The sequence below is a fragment of the Scyliorhinus canicula genome, chromosome 5 (genome assembly GCF_902713615.1).
Source record: "Scyliorhinus canicula chromosome 5, sScyCan1.1, whole genome shotgun sequence".
In the NCBI taxonomy this organism is placed as follows: Eukaryota; Metazoa; Chordata; class Chondrichthyes; order Carcharhiniformes; family Scyliorhinidae; genus Scyliorhinus; species Scyliorhinus canicula.
Genome location: NC_052150.1, coordinates 123,614,297 through 123,627,782, shown reverse-complemented (window position 1 = coordinate 123,627,782; position 13,486 = coordinate 123,614,297). Strand labels below are relative to the sequence as shown.

At 47.6% G+C, this 13,486-nt stretch overlaps 1 protein-coding gene across 1 annotated transcript in view; it reads right to left on the bottom strand.

Annotated features, from left to right (window-relative positions):
- elp2 (elongator acetyltransferase complex subunit 2) overlaps positions 1–13,486 on the bottom strand; it is a 176,915-nt gene that overhangs the window by 123,854 nt on the left and 39,575 nt on the right. Inside the window, exon 6 of the mRNA XM_038797582.1 lies at positions 5,949–6,013. Coding sequence (XP_038653510.1) covers positions 5,949–6,013 — 65 coding nt within the window. The remainder of the gene's footprint in view (positions 1–5,948; positions 6,014–13,486) is intronic.

Sequence of the window (13,486 nt, the reverse complement as noted above, 5' to 3'; positions counted from 1 at the left end):
ACACCGGTCAGGGAGAGTGAAACCAGGAGCAGAGTGGTATAAAAAGCGAGGAAATGTGGGAACAGAGCCATGGTCTCTGTTCATTGGTCGGACAGGAAAAAAAGTTGTACAATGACATCATTACCAAAGGCGACACGTAAAGGCGAGTCTGTAGGTAATTATTTAATGTAGTCAATTTAAAATGCAAAATAGACCAATTCATTTGGATAAAAAGAAAAAGTGAGCCAATTTGATATAATACAAAACTTCAATTCATCATATTTTATATTATCAACACTTAATTATTTATTTCTCATCTCCCTAGATCTGATTAAAAAGGAATACTATCATGAAATTGTTCCTATTCTTGCATTAAATCAAAATCGGAAATAGAGAAAGACAGATAGATGGACAGAGAGAGAGAGCGAGATTAAGAGTTAAGTAAAATCTTTAAGCTAAACTACCTATGAAATAAATCACATCAACTGATAGCAGATGAGAGTTTATTTTATTTTCCTGAATTAGTTAATAGAATAATTAATAGAGGAATGACAGGGCATCTCAATCCTGTAGAATGTGCATCCTGTGCTATGTAGGAAACTCAGGATATTTCTTGTGTCCTGAACAACTACTTGTGCAGGAAGTGTCGTCAGCTAGAGGATCTCACGCCCCAGGTTTCAGAGCTTGAACTGCAGCTGGCACTGCTGCAATAAACCCTCAAGGCTAAGAGCTAGGTGTTTCTAGAGGTAATCACATCACAGCTTAAGAGCAGACAGAGAGAGAATGGCCGACCACCAGACAGTTAAAAAGGAGCGGGTAGGTTGTGCTGGAGATTCCAAAATGCACCTCATTCTCCACCTGGAATACTGATGAGGATGATTTTACCTCTGGGAGTTGAGTCCACTGTTGAAAGGTTGGGTCAGTGGGGTGTGCCGAGAAAGTCAGGAAAGCAATGGTAATAGAAGATTCTATAATCAGGGAAACGGGCAGGCATTTCTGCGGATGCAGACCTGATTCGATGTTGGCACACTGTTTTTGTGGTACCAGGGTTCAGAGTGTTACTGAGTGACTATGGAACATTCCGAGAGGAGGCTTATTAGCCAGAGGTTGTGCTCCATTGGCGATGGCGGCTGTCCCTCTATTTGAGGATGATGTCTCCTCAGGGTTGTGAGTTTCTGCCATGGGTCTTCAAGTGCTTGAACAGGCCAATTCTCAACCAACAGATCTTTGGGCATATGGGCAGGATGACCCACGACAAAGTGAGATCCGATTTCAGGATTGCTTCTTTTTCTTTTCTTCTCACCTGCTGCTTTGCCTCAGCATTTAAATGTCAAGACACAAAGCAAACAAGTTCAATCATTTTTATTAATTGCATCCAGGAGAAAACTCTTCCCCGTCATTAATGTCAATGCTGCCAGGTTTTAAGGAATTTCTCTCGAGCTCTTGTGTGTCACTAATATATAATCCAGATCTTACTGCAGCACAGGAGTACAGTGATGACAACTGCTCTGTACACGAGGGTTTCTGCTGACTTGCGGAGATCTTTGCTGTCAAACACTTACAGCAGTAGTTTGTAGAAGTTGGAACTGGGGCAGCTGATCTAGTATTGGATCTCTATCTACATCAATGGTGGCCGCCAAGTTATTTGCAAGCGTTCAAGGACAGGCTGCGTTTCCTGTCTGCAGAATTGAAGAGGTTAAGTGTGGCTTTCAATACTGGTGCAGAGTGGGCAACAACATTGCAGCCATCCGCAAACTGTAGCTCATTCATGACTATGGTGGTCAGTTTACTTTTGTCATGGAGGCAAATGAGGTTAGAGAGCTCTCTATCTCGGCGATATTTAATATTTGTAGCAGTGGGCAGTTGATCTTTTGAGGAGGTGAATAACAACTGTCAGATAGATTGAAAATAATATGGAGGCTATCATACAGCCTTGGTTGACCCGAATTTGGTTTTTGAAGGCGTCTTTTTCAAATATCTCACTCAAGATAGCTGCAGTCATATTATCATGAAGTACTAGTAGGATTGTGATGAGGTTTCTTGAAACATTCAAATCTTTGGAGCACAATCCACAGAACCTCACAATTTACTAAGTTGAATGCTTTTATCGGGTCGATGAAAGAAGAGTTCTTGATGTTGTTCTTGATATTTTTCTTGGATTTCTCTGGCAACCAACACCATGCCAGAGGTTCCTCCGGAAGGTCTAAAGCCATACTGTGTCTCTGAGATAAATTCCTCAGACATAGGAAGTCGGTTATTCAGGAGGTTGTATGTCAGGATTTTCCTTACAAGAGGAAATACCTCAATAGTTTCCACAGCATGATTTATTGCCGTTGTTGAAGTCAGTTAAAACTGCCCCTTTCATAAAGTTGGGGAATGGGGTGTCATTTTTTTTTGCTCAAATCTGCAGAACGAGTGCATATCTTGATGTGAGCAAAACCCCACCATCTTTAAAGGCCTCAGCTGGAATACCAGCATTCAGCATTGCAGGTTTTATTATGTTTCACCCGTTTGGCGCTTGTTACAGCTCCCATTGATGGTGGTTCACCCATGGATTCTACCACAGGGTAAAAGAAGATAGCCTAAAGCTGCCGCTATGGATTCACAGTTGGGTAGATGTTGAAAATGTTCTTTCCAGTGTTGATGGTTGGAGTTATCATCCTTAAACAGAGAAACACCATGCTGCGACCGAAGGGGATTTTGAACATTTGACCTTGGTCTATAGTTGCTTTATATGTCTTCAAAAAGGCATTGCATGTTATCATGGTCAGTATATTGTTGGATCTCTCGGGCTTTCTCTTCCCACCTCATGTCCTTTACCTTCTGGATTTATCCTTGAGCATCAGCCTTGAATCTTTGGAATCTTGACCTTGGATTGTTCTGCAAGGCAATGAAGGCCGCTCAATTTTGTCGTGGAGGTCACATATTCCAGCATCATTTTCATCAAACCGGTCCTGGTGACGACGATACGGAGTCTAGTACAGCTGAATTTATTTGATCCCAATGTTCTGAAATCGGTTGGATATGTGAAGGCTTCCCAGACTGGTTGTGAGCTGCACTTGGAATTCCTCTTTTTAGTTGGACTGCTCGAGGGCTGAGACATTGATCTTCTTCCTCAAACACGTCAATGATCTGTCCACAGGCATCAGACCCGAATGAGACTGAGTGATGCAGACATTTCCGGCCCAACAAGGAAGGAGGCATTTCTATATCTGGTTTTGGGGAATGAGCTGGGTCAATTGGATCAAGTATCAAAGGGGGAACATTTAGAGAACAGTGATCATTGTATTATAAGATTTAGATTACCTTTGGAAAAGGACAAGGAGCAACCTAGAGTAAAATTAGTGAATTGGAGGGGGACCATTTTCAGTGCATTGATAAGGGATGTGTCACAGATAAATTGAAATCAAAGATTGGCAGACAAATCTGTAGTCAAATCGCAGGCTGCTTTTAAAAGGGAGATGGTTCGGATACAGTCGAGGTACATTTCCATGACGAGGAAAGGACAGCCAAAGGCAAAGTGCCCTGGATAAAGAAGGATGGCGAGAAAGATGAAATAGAAAAAAGGTTGATTTTAAAAAGGAAGTTGGGCAAGCACCTGACGAGTAAAAACTGTCGGGATTGGGTTGGGAAGTGGGGCTCCACATCTCTTCTGGGACTGTCCTGCCAAGATTTTCCATGAATGCAGCACCAGCTGCCGTGTGTTAAATTTCAATGTCCAGTTTGAATATTATTGAATGGTTAGGAGGATGAACGGGTGAATATGTAGGATGGGTGACATAAGTGGGGAGAGTAGACAAGGTAGGTGGATAGATGAGTGATATGGGTGAGATGGGTAGATGGGACAGTGGTTGGGGTGGTTGGCTGGATGAATCAGCAGGTGGGTCTGGAGTGGACGGGTAGGGTCGATCTAAGAAGATAGTCAATTCAGTTCAGGCAGTCAGGTCAGGTCCAGTCGGGAGGGGGGGGGGGGGGGTCGGTCATGTGGTAGGTCAGGTCGAGGAGTAATTAGGTTGAGTCAGATGAGGTTGAGTCAGAAGGGGCAGTCTGGAGTCAGGAGTGCTTGGTTGTGTAGTTACCCAGATGTTAGGATCCTGGAGAACTATCCAGGTAACTGCTGCGGAATTATTCAGAGGGGGAGACTTTCACAGAACGCCTTGAGGAGCAGTGGAATTGCCTTTTGGACGTTCAAACCCTTGACACCAAAGAGTGTTCTGAGAGGTAGCTGGAGCCTGGGAACCAGGCTGTATGATTTATATGTCATTTAAAGAAAGGACCAAGTCAGTCACTGCAATAAGAAAACTCAAGCAGGAAGGCAGCACGGTGGCACAGGTGGCACTGCTGCCTCACAGTATCCAATTCCAGCCTTGGGTAATTGTGTGGAGTTTGCACTATCTCCATGTCTGCGTGGGTTTCCTCTGGCTGCTCCGGTTTCCTCCCACAGTCCAATGAAGTGCAGATTAGATGGATTGGCCATGATAAATTGCCCCTGGTAGTGTCCTAAAATGTGCATGTTAGGTTGGATTACAGGGCTACGGGGATGGGTGGGGGGGTGGGCCTGGGTAGGGTGCTCTTTTAGAGGGTTCATAGAATTTACAGTGCAGAAGGAGGCCATTCGGCCCATCGAGTCTGCACCGGCTCTTGGGAAGAGTACCCTAACCAATCCCACACCTCCACCCTATCCCCATAACCCAGTAACCCCACCTAACACTAAGGGCAATTTGGACCCTAAGGGCAATTTAGCATGGCCAATCCACCTAACCTGTACATCTTTGGACTGTGGGAGGTAATCGGAGCACCCGGAGGAAACCCACTCACACACGGGGAGAACGTGCAGACTCCACACAGACAGTGACCGAAGCCGGGAATCGAACCTGGGACCCTGGAGCTGTGAAGCATTTATGCTAACCACTATGCTACCGTGCTGCTGGTACAGACCTATGGGCTGAATGGCCTCCTTCTGCACTGTAGCGATTCTATGAGCTGAGTTACTGTCACTGGACTTTGTTGCAATGGTAACCATGAAGAATTTCTGCTAAAAGGCAGCCTTGCCTCAACAGGTTAGGTGCAGCAATGATTTGAGGATTCATTTTCCACTGCACTGCTCCACAATATAGCTTCAAGCCATCCAACTGCAATATTTCCATTTCTCCAGCCAACCACCCCTTTAAGTCATTTATGTGAAATTAAGACAAAATCTGCACAATTCTGTGCTGAAAACTATAATCCTCTGACAAGTGGGCTGAGAGCATCCAAAATCTTTTCGGCAGAGAAAGAACACGACTGGCTCTTTTAACCCGGAAGGAGTCCAATATTGGGCAGAATGTGTGAAAAGGAAATTGTGGAAATTATATCTCCTTGAATGATGAAAAGGTGAACAGGCATTGTTTAAAATAACCAGGCTCCGCGGATAGCGATGCAGAGGGAAAACAGAGAGAAACTGAGCAGGGAAAGGAATGAATACGAGTTCATTTCAAAGTTACTAAAACATCAGTCACAGAGTAAAGCAAGCTCTTTGCTTTTGACAAATATTCAGTTCCAAAAGCTACAAAACTATTTTTTTAATTACGCTCTCAAATAGAACATAGAACACTACAGCGCAGTACGGGCCCTTCGGCCCTCGATGTTGCGCCGACCTGTGAAACCATCTTGTATGTAGATAGAGATCCAATACTAGATCAGCTGCCCCAGTTCCAACTTCTACAAACTACTGCTGTAAGTGTTTGACAGCAAAGATCTCCGCAAGTCAGCAGAAACCATCATACTCTAAAGTTGCAGTGTTTTCACACCCAGGAGTAACAGACACACAAAGCTTTGCTATCTAAATAGCAAGATCACCAATTGTTCATTTAAAAACGACAAATTAACTCAAAAAGGAAAATGTTCAGATTTCAAAATAAATAGTAAACGCCGTTGCTTTTAATGAATTATTTCCATAAACACAAATTTCCGAAATTATATCAACTTACTTGTTCATTTTCTCGGACGAACAAATAAACTTTGCCATCATCACCACCACAAGCCAGAATTACAGCTGGAATCAGACAAGTTGTCAGTAAGATGAGCAGAATTATACAGTGTAAAAGATATGCACCATTATCTTTCAGAAATTTAATGATCTGTACTTACAAACAAAATAATCAAATGAAAAAAATAACTGTTCTTTTAACCTGTTATTTTTATTGCTACTTTAAATACAAGCCAAATGAACCACCAAAGCCTTTACATATTCAAACACATGCAGCTGGATTCACCTTTCCTGAGACTAAGTGTTGACGCCAGGGCAGGATTCGTGTACTTCCACGACAGCAAAACTGGCGTCGCACCTGGACCGATTCAGCGACCCTTGAGGGGCTAGCGCCACGTGAACACAATCAATTCCAATGAGAAACGGTGCTGGATTCGCCGGGTCCGTGATCGACACTTGGGAGACTGTCAAGCTGCATATACATATTACACTCCCCACTCATCTCAGCCAACATGATGATACTGATTGCACTGTAGCGTGCCCATCCCGCTGGGGCCTGAGGACACCTAGGCTGTCCTGTGGCCCTATGTTCACAGTGGGCAGTCAGTGGCGTGCTCAGCTGCATGGCTGCCTTGCAGGCCGCGGCAATGGTGCTGTGTGCTGTCCACCCCAACCTCAAAGTCCACCTCCCGGCCACCCCCACCCTTCTCGTCCGGCCCTGGCAGAAACCCCCCTGACCAGTGATACGACTGTCAGCAAACTACGACGATCTTGGGAACTTGCTATACCTCTTCTCTCTCCCTCAACAGCCACGGCTCCTACTTCACAATTCTTAAAGGCACAAGTGAACCTCGCCATCAGGAATTCGCCCCGGTGGAGGTAGAGAATCGCAGAGCCCAGGAGAATACCAGGTCAGGCCTGCTAATGATATGCCAATGCTGTTTATGGTAAATTTGTTCCAGAACGCATTGGCGCCGCTGTCAAGGCACCTGAGAATTGTGATTTGGCGTGAAGCCAGAACCCGCCACGATTTGGCATCAAAACCGATTCTCCGCCCAATCGTGTTTCCCGATTTCGGCGTCAGCAAATGGAGAAACCCGCCCATTTTCTCTTTCAGGAGTAGCAAAAACTTATATTTCAAATCAATAAATTTCAACTTAAATTTGTCCGTTACAAAATGAAATGTCAAATCAATCTAATTTCCATTCACCTCAGTGAAGGATCTTTGCCTTTTCATACCCAAATAGTATTATTGTGGCTACCAACCTGTTATGTTCTTTTAATCATGGGCAAACATACCAATACCATGACTCTTGTTGGTAAACAATAACGTGGGCTGATGAAATTGGGACTTCCGGGGACAGGGATGTGCTGAGAAATCGCACATCAGGTGGCTCTCTTCCTACAAACCTGAAAATAGGCTCTTTTATCCAAAATAGCCCGCTAAAACAGGGGGGGGGGAAAGTATCCCCTCACCCTAGCTAATAATATTGCAAGAAAGGATGGCGATAAACAGCAACTCCAGAGGCCGTAAGCAGACAAGGATTGGGAGAAACAAGGGGCCGAGTCGGCAAATGCATGAGGCGACAGGACACCGGCCACACCAGAGCGAGAAGGGCTGGCAAACCGCACACAGAGTTCCCCCTGACCAGACAGCGGATTGAGGATGACAGTCGAGCGGATTGAGGATGTTCCACTCCAGGGAACTAAGAGAACACAGGGAAGAGACAAAGACCAATATCCAAGCTGCTGTCAGGGTGGGGGACGCGGACGCCATGGCAACCATGCAGGTGGCCCTAGACAAGGCAGAGAGGCGACTCGGTGCCCAGGGGAACATCATAAAGGAATTAGAAAAAGCCTCAACAGACCAGACTGACCGGTTTGTTGCCCTAGAGTTAGAAATAGCGAGTTGGAAGGGGTGGGTAGAGGATCAGGAGAACTAGTCACGGCACCAAAACTTACGAATAGTGAGCCTGCCGGAAGGGATCAAAGGTAGAGACCCCATGGACTAAGTGGCCCAGATACCGGGAAACCTGGTGGGAAGTGACAGCTTCGCAACCCGCCAGAAATAGACAGAACCCACCGGTTGCTCTTCCCAAGACTGGAGAGCAGCCGATAGCGATAATCACCAAAATGCGCCAGTACCAGGACTAGGAAAGAATCTTGCACCAGGCAAGGCAAACAAGAACCTGCAACTGGGAGGGATACTAGATCAAGATTTTCCAAGGCATTAGGGCTGACCTGGCCAAACGCCGGGCAGAGTTCAACAGGGCGAAGGCAGCCCTGTACAAACAAGTCAAATTTGGGATGCTGTACCCGGCTAAACCCTGGGTCACATTCCAGGGCAGGAATCATTTCTTCATGACACCTGCACACGCGGAGAAATGTGTCCTGGAAAACAGGCCAGAAAAACAGCAGCAGGGAAAGCGGAGAAAAAATCACCCGGATAGACACTTTGTACGGACTGCATTGCCTCGCTTTGAGGACAGGAACGAAAGCATAGAAAGGAAGGGGGAGGATAGTGGAGCCTAGGAGAGGGTGAGGAGAACGGCAGGAGGGGAAACCAGATTGCGGGCAAAGGTAGACGCTTGGCCAACCCAGGAAGGGGGCCCAGTCAGGGGAGGAAACAGGGATCGGGGTCAAGGCGGGGAGGGGGAGGGGGTGGGGGGGGACAGTAACAGGACGGGGTGGGGGGGGGGGGGGGGAAGAGAGGCCGGGGTGGGGAGGTGGGGTGGAAGAGCCATAAGGGAAACATAGGAACAAGGGTAGTAACGGCATTAGGCTGGCTACAACAGGTCACAGGAGGCGACTTGGAACAGAAAGGCACCACAAACAGCCACTTTGGAGGGTCCCTAAACAAAGGGAAACCCTGGAGTGCAGCGGCACACCCACATGGCGGTACACAGTTGGCGGCCATGTTGGGTGGCCCCTAGACAAAGGGAAATCCCGGAGCGAAGGGGCCCGGACTCATCATGAGAACGGTGACCGTGGCCATTTTGGATGGCCCCTTAACAAAAGGAAACCCTGGAGTGCAGGGGCATATCCTCAAGGTAAGTATGGGTGATCCCGCGGGGGTGGGGGGGGGGGGGGGGGGGGGGGGGGGGGGAGGAGAGAACAAAACCCCGCCATCAGGATAGTCACCCGAAAGGCATGAATGTCATATAGTCTTCCACCAAGCGATGCACCGGAGTGAGAAGGACCGACTGCAGGTAAGGAAGAACTGGGTGGGACAGACCTACCATTCCTGCTACGGGACGAGAGCAAGGGGGGTAGCCATACTGGTGAATAAGAGGACAATGATACATAACATATACACATGGATCGACTTCTTTTTAGTGGGGAAATCGGTGCTTCAAAGAGCGGAATACTCTGCGATTGTGATCTCTGACACTGCTCCACACTACATGTATATGAGGTTGGAGATGGGCTGTGCCCAATACCACCTACGGAAGTTGGACATGGCCCTCCTGGCTGACAAGGCTTTCTGCGAAAACATATCACAGGCCACAGACGTGTATATTACTAATAACCAGAATGGGGAGGTCTCATGCTGCACATTCTGGGAGGCACTGAAGGCGATGATCAGGGATGAAGTTAATACTCACAAAGCACGAAGAGATAGGGAAGAGAGGGTGGCGAGACAAGAGCTAGTCGACTCCATACGGGAGGTGGACTGGCAAGGCCCCAACTGTAGAGCTCCTGGCAGAGAGAAAGAAGCTATAAATGGACATTGACCTGCTCTCCACAAGGAAAGCAGTACACCAACTCCGCGAGGCATGGGGACCCTATACAAACATGGAGACAAGGATAGCTAAGAAAGCAGGCAGCCACGAGGGAGATAGCCCAGATTAGAGATAGTAGAGGCAAACTAATAACAGAGCCAAAAAAGGTCAACAAGGCATTCGAGGACTTATACCCAGGGCTGTACACCTCCAAACACCACACAGGGAACTTGGGGATAAAACAGTTCCTCGATGGACTGGACATACCAGTTCTAAGGAAGGATAGGAAACAGGGGCTGGAAGGGCCATTAGAACTGGAAGAAGTGATGGATAGCATCAACTCCATACAGGGGGGGAGAAGGCTCCGGGACCAGATGGATTCCCGGCGGACTCTACAAAAACTTTTGTGATAGCACTGGTCCGAACCTAATTTGATTTGATTTATTGTCACACGTGCTGAAGTACAGTGAAAAGTATTTTACTGCGGCCAAGGGAACGTACACAGTAGAAAAAAAAGATTAATTGACAGAGTACATTGACCAGTGGTACATCGACAAACAGTGATCGGTTACATGAGCAAGAGCAGCATAGGGCGTCGTGAATAGTGTTCTTACAGGGAACAGACCAGTCCAAGGGAGAGTCGTTGAGGAGTCCGGTAGCTGTGGGGAAGAAGCTGTTCCTATGTCCAGATGTGTGGGTCTTCAGACGTCTGCCAGGATCTGGAAGAAAGCAAAGCCTGGGTGGGAGGGGTCTCTGATAATGTGGTCTGCCTTCCTGAGGCAGCGGGATATACAGAATCAGTGTGAAGGTAGCAAGCTGGTGTGATGCATTGGGCTGAGTTCACAACACTGCAGTTTCTTGCAATCTTGGGCTGAGCAGCTGCCATACAAAACTGTGATGCAGCCAGATAGGATGCTCTCTGTGGCACATCTGTAGAGGTTTGAGAGAGTCGATGCAGACATGATGAATTTCTTTAGCTTCCATAGGAAGTGGAAATGTTGTTGGGCTTTCTTGACTGTTCCATCAACGTGAGTGGACCAGGACAGACTATTGGTGGTGGTGACCCCCAGGAACTTAAAGCTATCGACCATCTCCACTTCGGAGCTATTGATGTAGACAGGGAGAGAGAGAGAGAGAGAGAGAGAGGGGGGGGGGGGGGGGGGGGGGGGGTTGCGCTATGCTTCCTAACTTCGATGATCAGTTCCTTGGTCTTTCCGACATTTAGAGATAGGTTGTTTTCGGAACACCATACAACCAAGTGATCTATCTCCCTTCTGTAGTCTGATTCGTCGTTGTTTGAGATACGGCCCACCACAGTCGTATCACCTGCAAACTTATAGATTGAGTTGGAGTTAAATCTTGCCACAGTCGTATGTGTATAGGGAGAACAGTAGAGGACTTTGCACATATCCTTGCGGGGCCCCGGTTTTGAGGACTATTGTGGAGGAGGTGCTGTTGCCTATCCCAACAGATTGCGGTTTGTTGGTGAGAAAGTCAAAGATCCAGTTGCACAGGGAAGGGTCAAATCCACGGTTGCAGAGTTTGGTTCTAAGTCGCGTCGGGATAATGGTGTTGAAAGCGGAGCTGTAGTCTATGAACAGCAGTCTCACATCAGTGTCCTTGTTGTCGAGGTGTTCGAGTGTTGATTGCAGAGCCAGGGAGATAGCATCTTTGCTGTGGACCGGTTGCGGTGATAGGCGAACTGCAATGGATCGAGACCATCTGGAAGGCTGACGTTTATCCGTCTCATGACTAGCCGCTCATTGCATTTCATGATAACAGACGCAGGGCCACCGGTCGGTAGTCGTTGAGGCAGGCTACCTTGTTCTTCTTTGGTACTGGTATTATGGTGGCCTTCTTGGAGGAGGTGGGGACATCAGAGCGGAGGAGTGAGGTGTTGAAGATATTTGCGAATACGCTCGCCAGTTGGTCTGTGCAGGCTCGGAGTGCTCACATAGGGACTCCGTCGGGACCCCTCGTTTTCTGTGGGTTCACTTTCAAGAAGGCAGCTCTTATCTGAGGATGTTAATAGTGGGTATGGGTGTGTCCAGGGCTGTTGGGGCAGGTGGCACTGATGTATTGGTTAACTGTTCAAAGCGGGTATAGAACTTGTTCAGTTCATCCCGGAGGGATGCTCCAGCCCCAGATATTCCGCCTGGCCTTGCTTTGTAGCCTGTGATCTTGTGTAAGCGTTGTGGGTTTGTGTCATAGACACATAGAAACATAGAAGATAGGAGTAGGATGAGGCCTTTTGGCCCTTCGAGCCTGCCCCGCCATTCATCAAGATCATGGCTGATCATCCAACTCAATAGCCTAATCCTGCTTTCTCCCCATAATCTTTGATCCCATTCTCCCCAAGTGCTATATCCAGCCGCCTCTTGAATATATTCAATGTTTTAGCAGCAACTACTTCCTGTGGTAATGAATTCCACAGGCTCACCGCTCTTTGGGTGGAGAAATGTCTCCTCATCGCTGTCCGAAATGGTTTACCCTAAATCCTCAGACCGTGACTCATGGTTCTGGACACACCCACCATTGGTAACATCTTCCCTGCATCTATCCTGACTAGTCCCGTTAAAATTTTATAAGTCTCTATGAGATCCCCCCTCATTCTTCTGAACTCCAGCGAGAACAATCCCAACCTAGTCAATCTCTCCACATATGACAGTTCCGCCATCCCTGCAGTCAGTCTGGTAAACCTTTGCTGCACTCCCTCGAGGGTAAGAACATCCTTCTTCAGAAAAGGAGACCAAAACTGCACACAATACTCCAGGTGTGGTCTCACCCCCCAGGTGTGTCGTTGGCCTGGGACTCTAATATGATGCGGTATTGTCTTTTGCGTCCCTGATGACTTTCCGTACATCGTACCTGGATTTCTTATATAGGTCAGGGTCGTCAGACTCAAGCGCCTCCGTTTGTAACTTCAGCAGCGAGTGAACCCTTTGGTTGAGCCAGAGTTTCCGATTGGGGAATACCTGTATTGTCTTCTTTGGTACACAGTCCTCGACACACTTATTGATGAAGTCTGTGACAGTGGTTGGGTACTCATCCAGGTTAGCTGCCGCAGCTTTGAATATGGACCAGTCCACAGACTCCAAGCAGTCGCAGAGGATGTCCTCTGATGCCTCGGACCAGCACAGCACAGTTTTCATGACTGGCTCAGGACGCTTGAGTTACTGTTTATAAGCCGGAACTACGAGTACCGATGTGGTCGGATTTGCAAACGTGTGGTCGGGGAATGGAGCAGTAGGCACATTTGATGCTCGTGTAGCGGTGGTCCAGGGTGTTTGCACCTCTGGTGGGGCAGGAGATATGTTGATGAAGTTCGGGTCGAATCTTCCTGAGGTTGGCCTATTTAAAGTCTCCAGCCACGATTGTCAGGGCTACAGGGTGATTTGTTGTTGTTGCTGGTGAAGTGTAGTTCATCAAGTGCTTTCTTCACTTCCGCCTGGGGTGGGATGTAGATTGCTGTGATGAGTACAGAGGTGAATTCATGTGGGAGGTAGAAAGGGCGACATTTCACGGTCAGGTATTCTAGGTATGGGGAGCAGTGGCACGCTTGGGGCGCCATATCGGAGCACCAGGAGCTTTGATGAGGAGGGAAACATCCCCGCTCTTCGACCTGCCTGAGGCCATTGTGTGATCCAATCGGTGGATCAAGAAGCCTTTGGGTTGGATGGCGCCGTCTGGTGTGGCCGGAGTGAGCCATGTCTCGGTGAAGCAGAGCACACAGCAGTTTCCAACTTCGATCTGGGTGGTAAGCCTAGTGTTGAGATCATCCAGCTTGTTCTCAATCATTTGAACGTTCGGCAGGAGT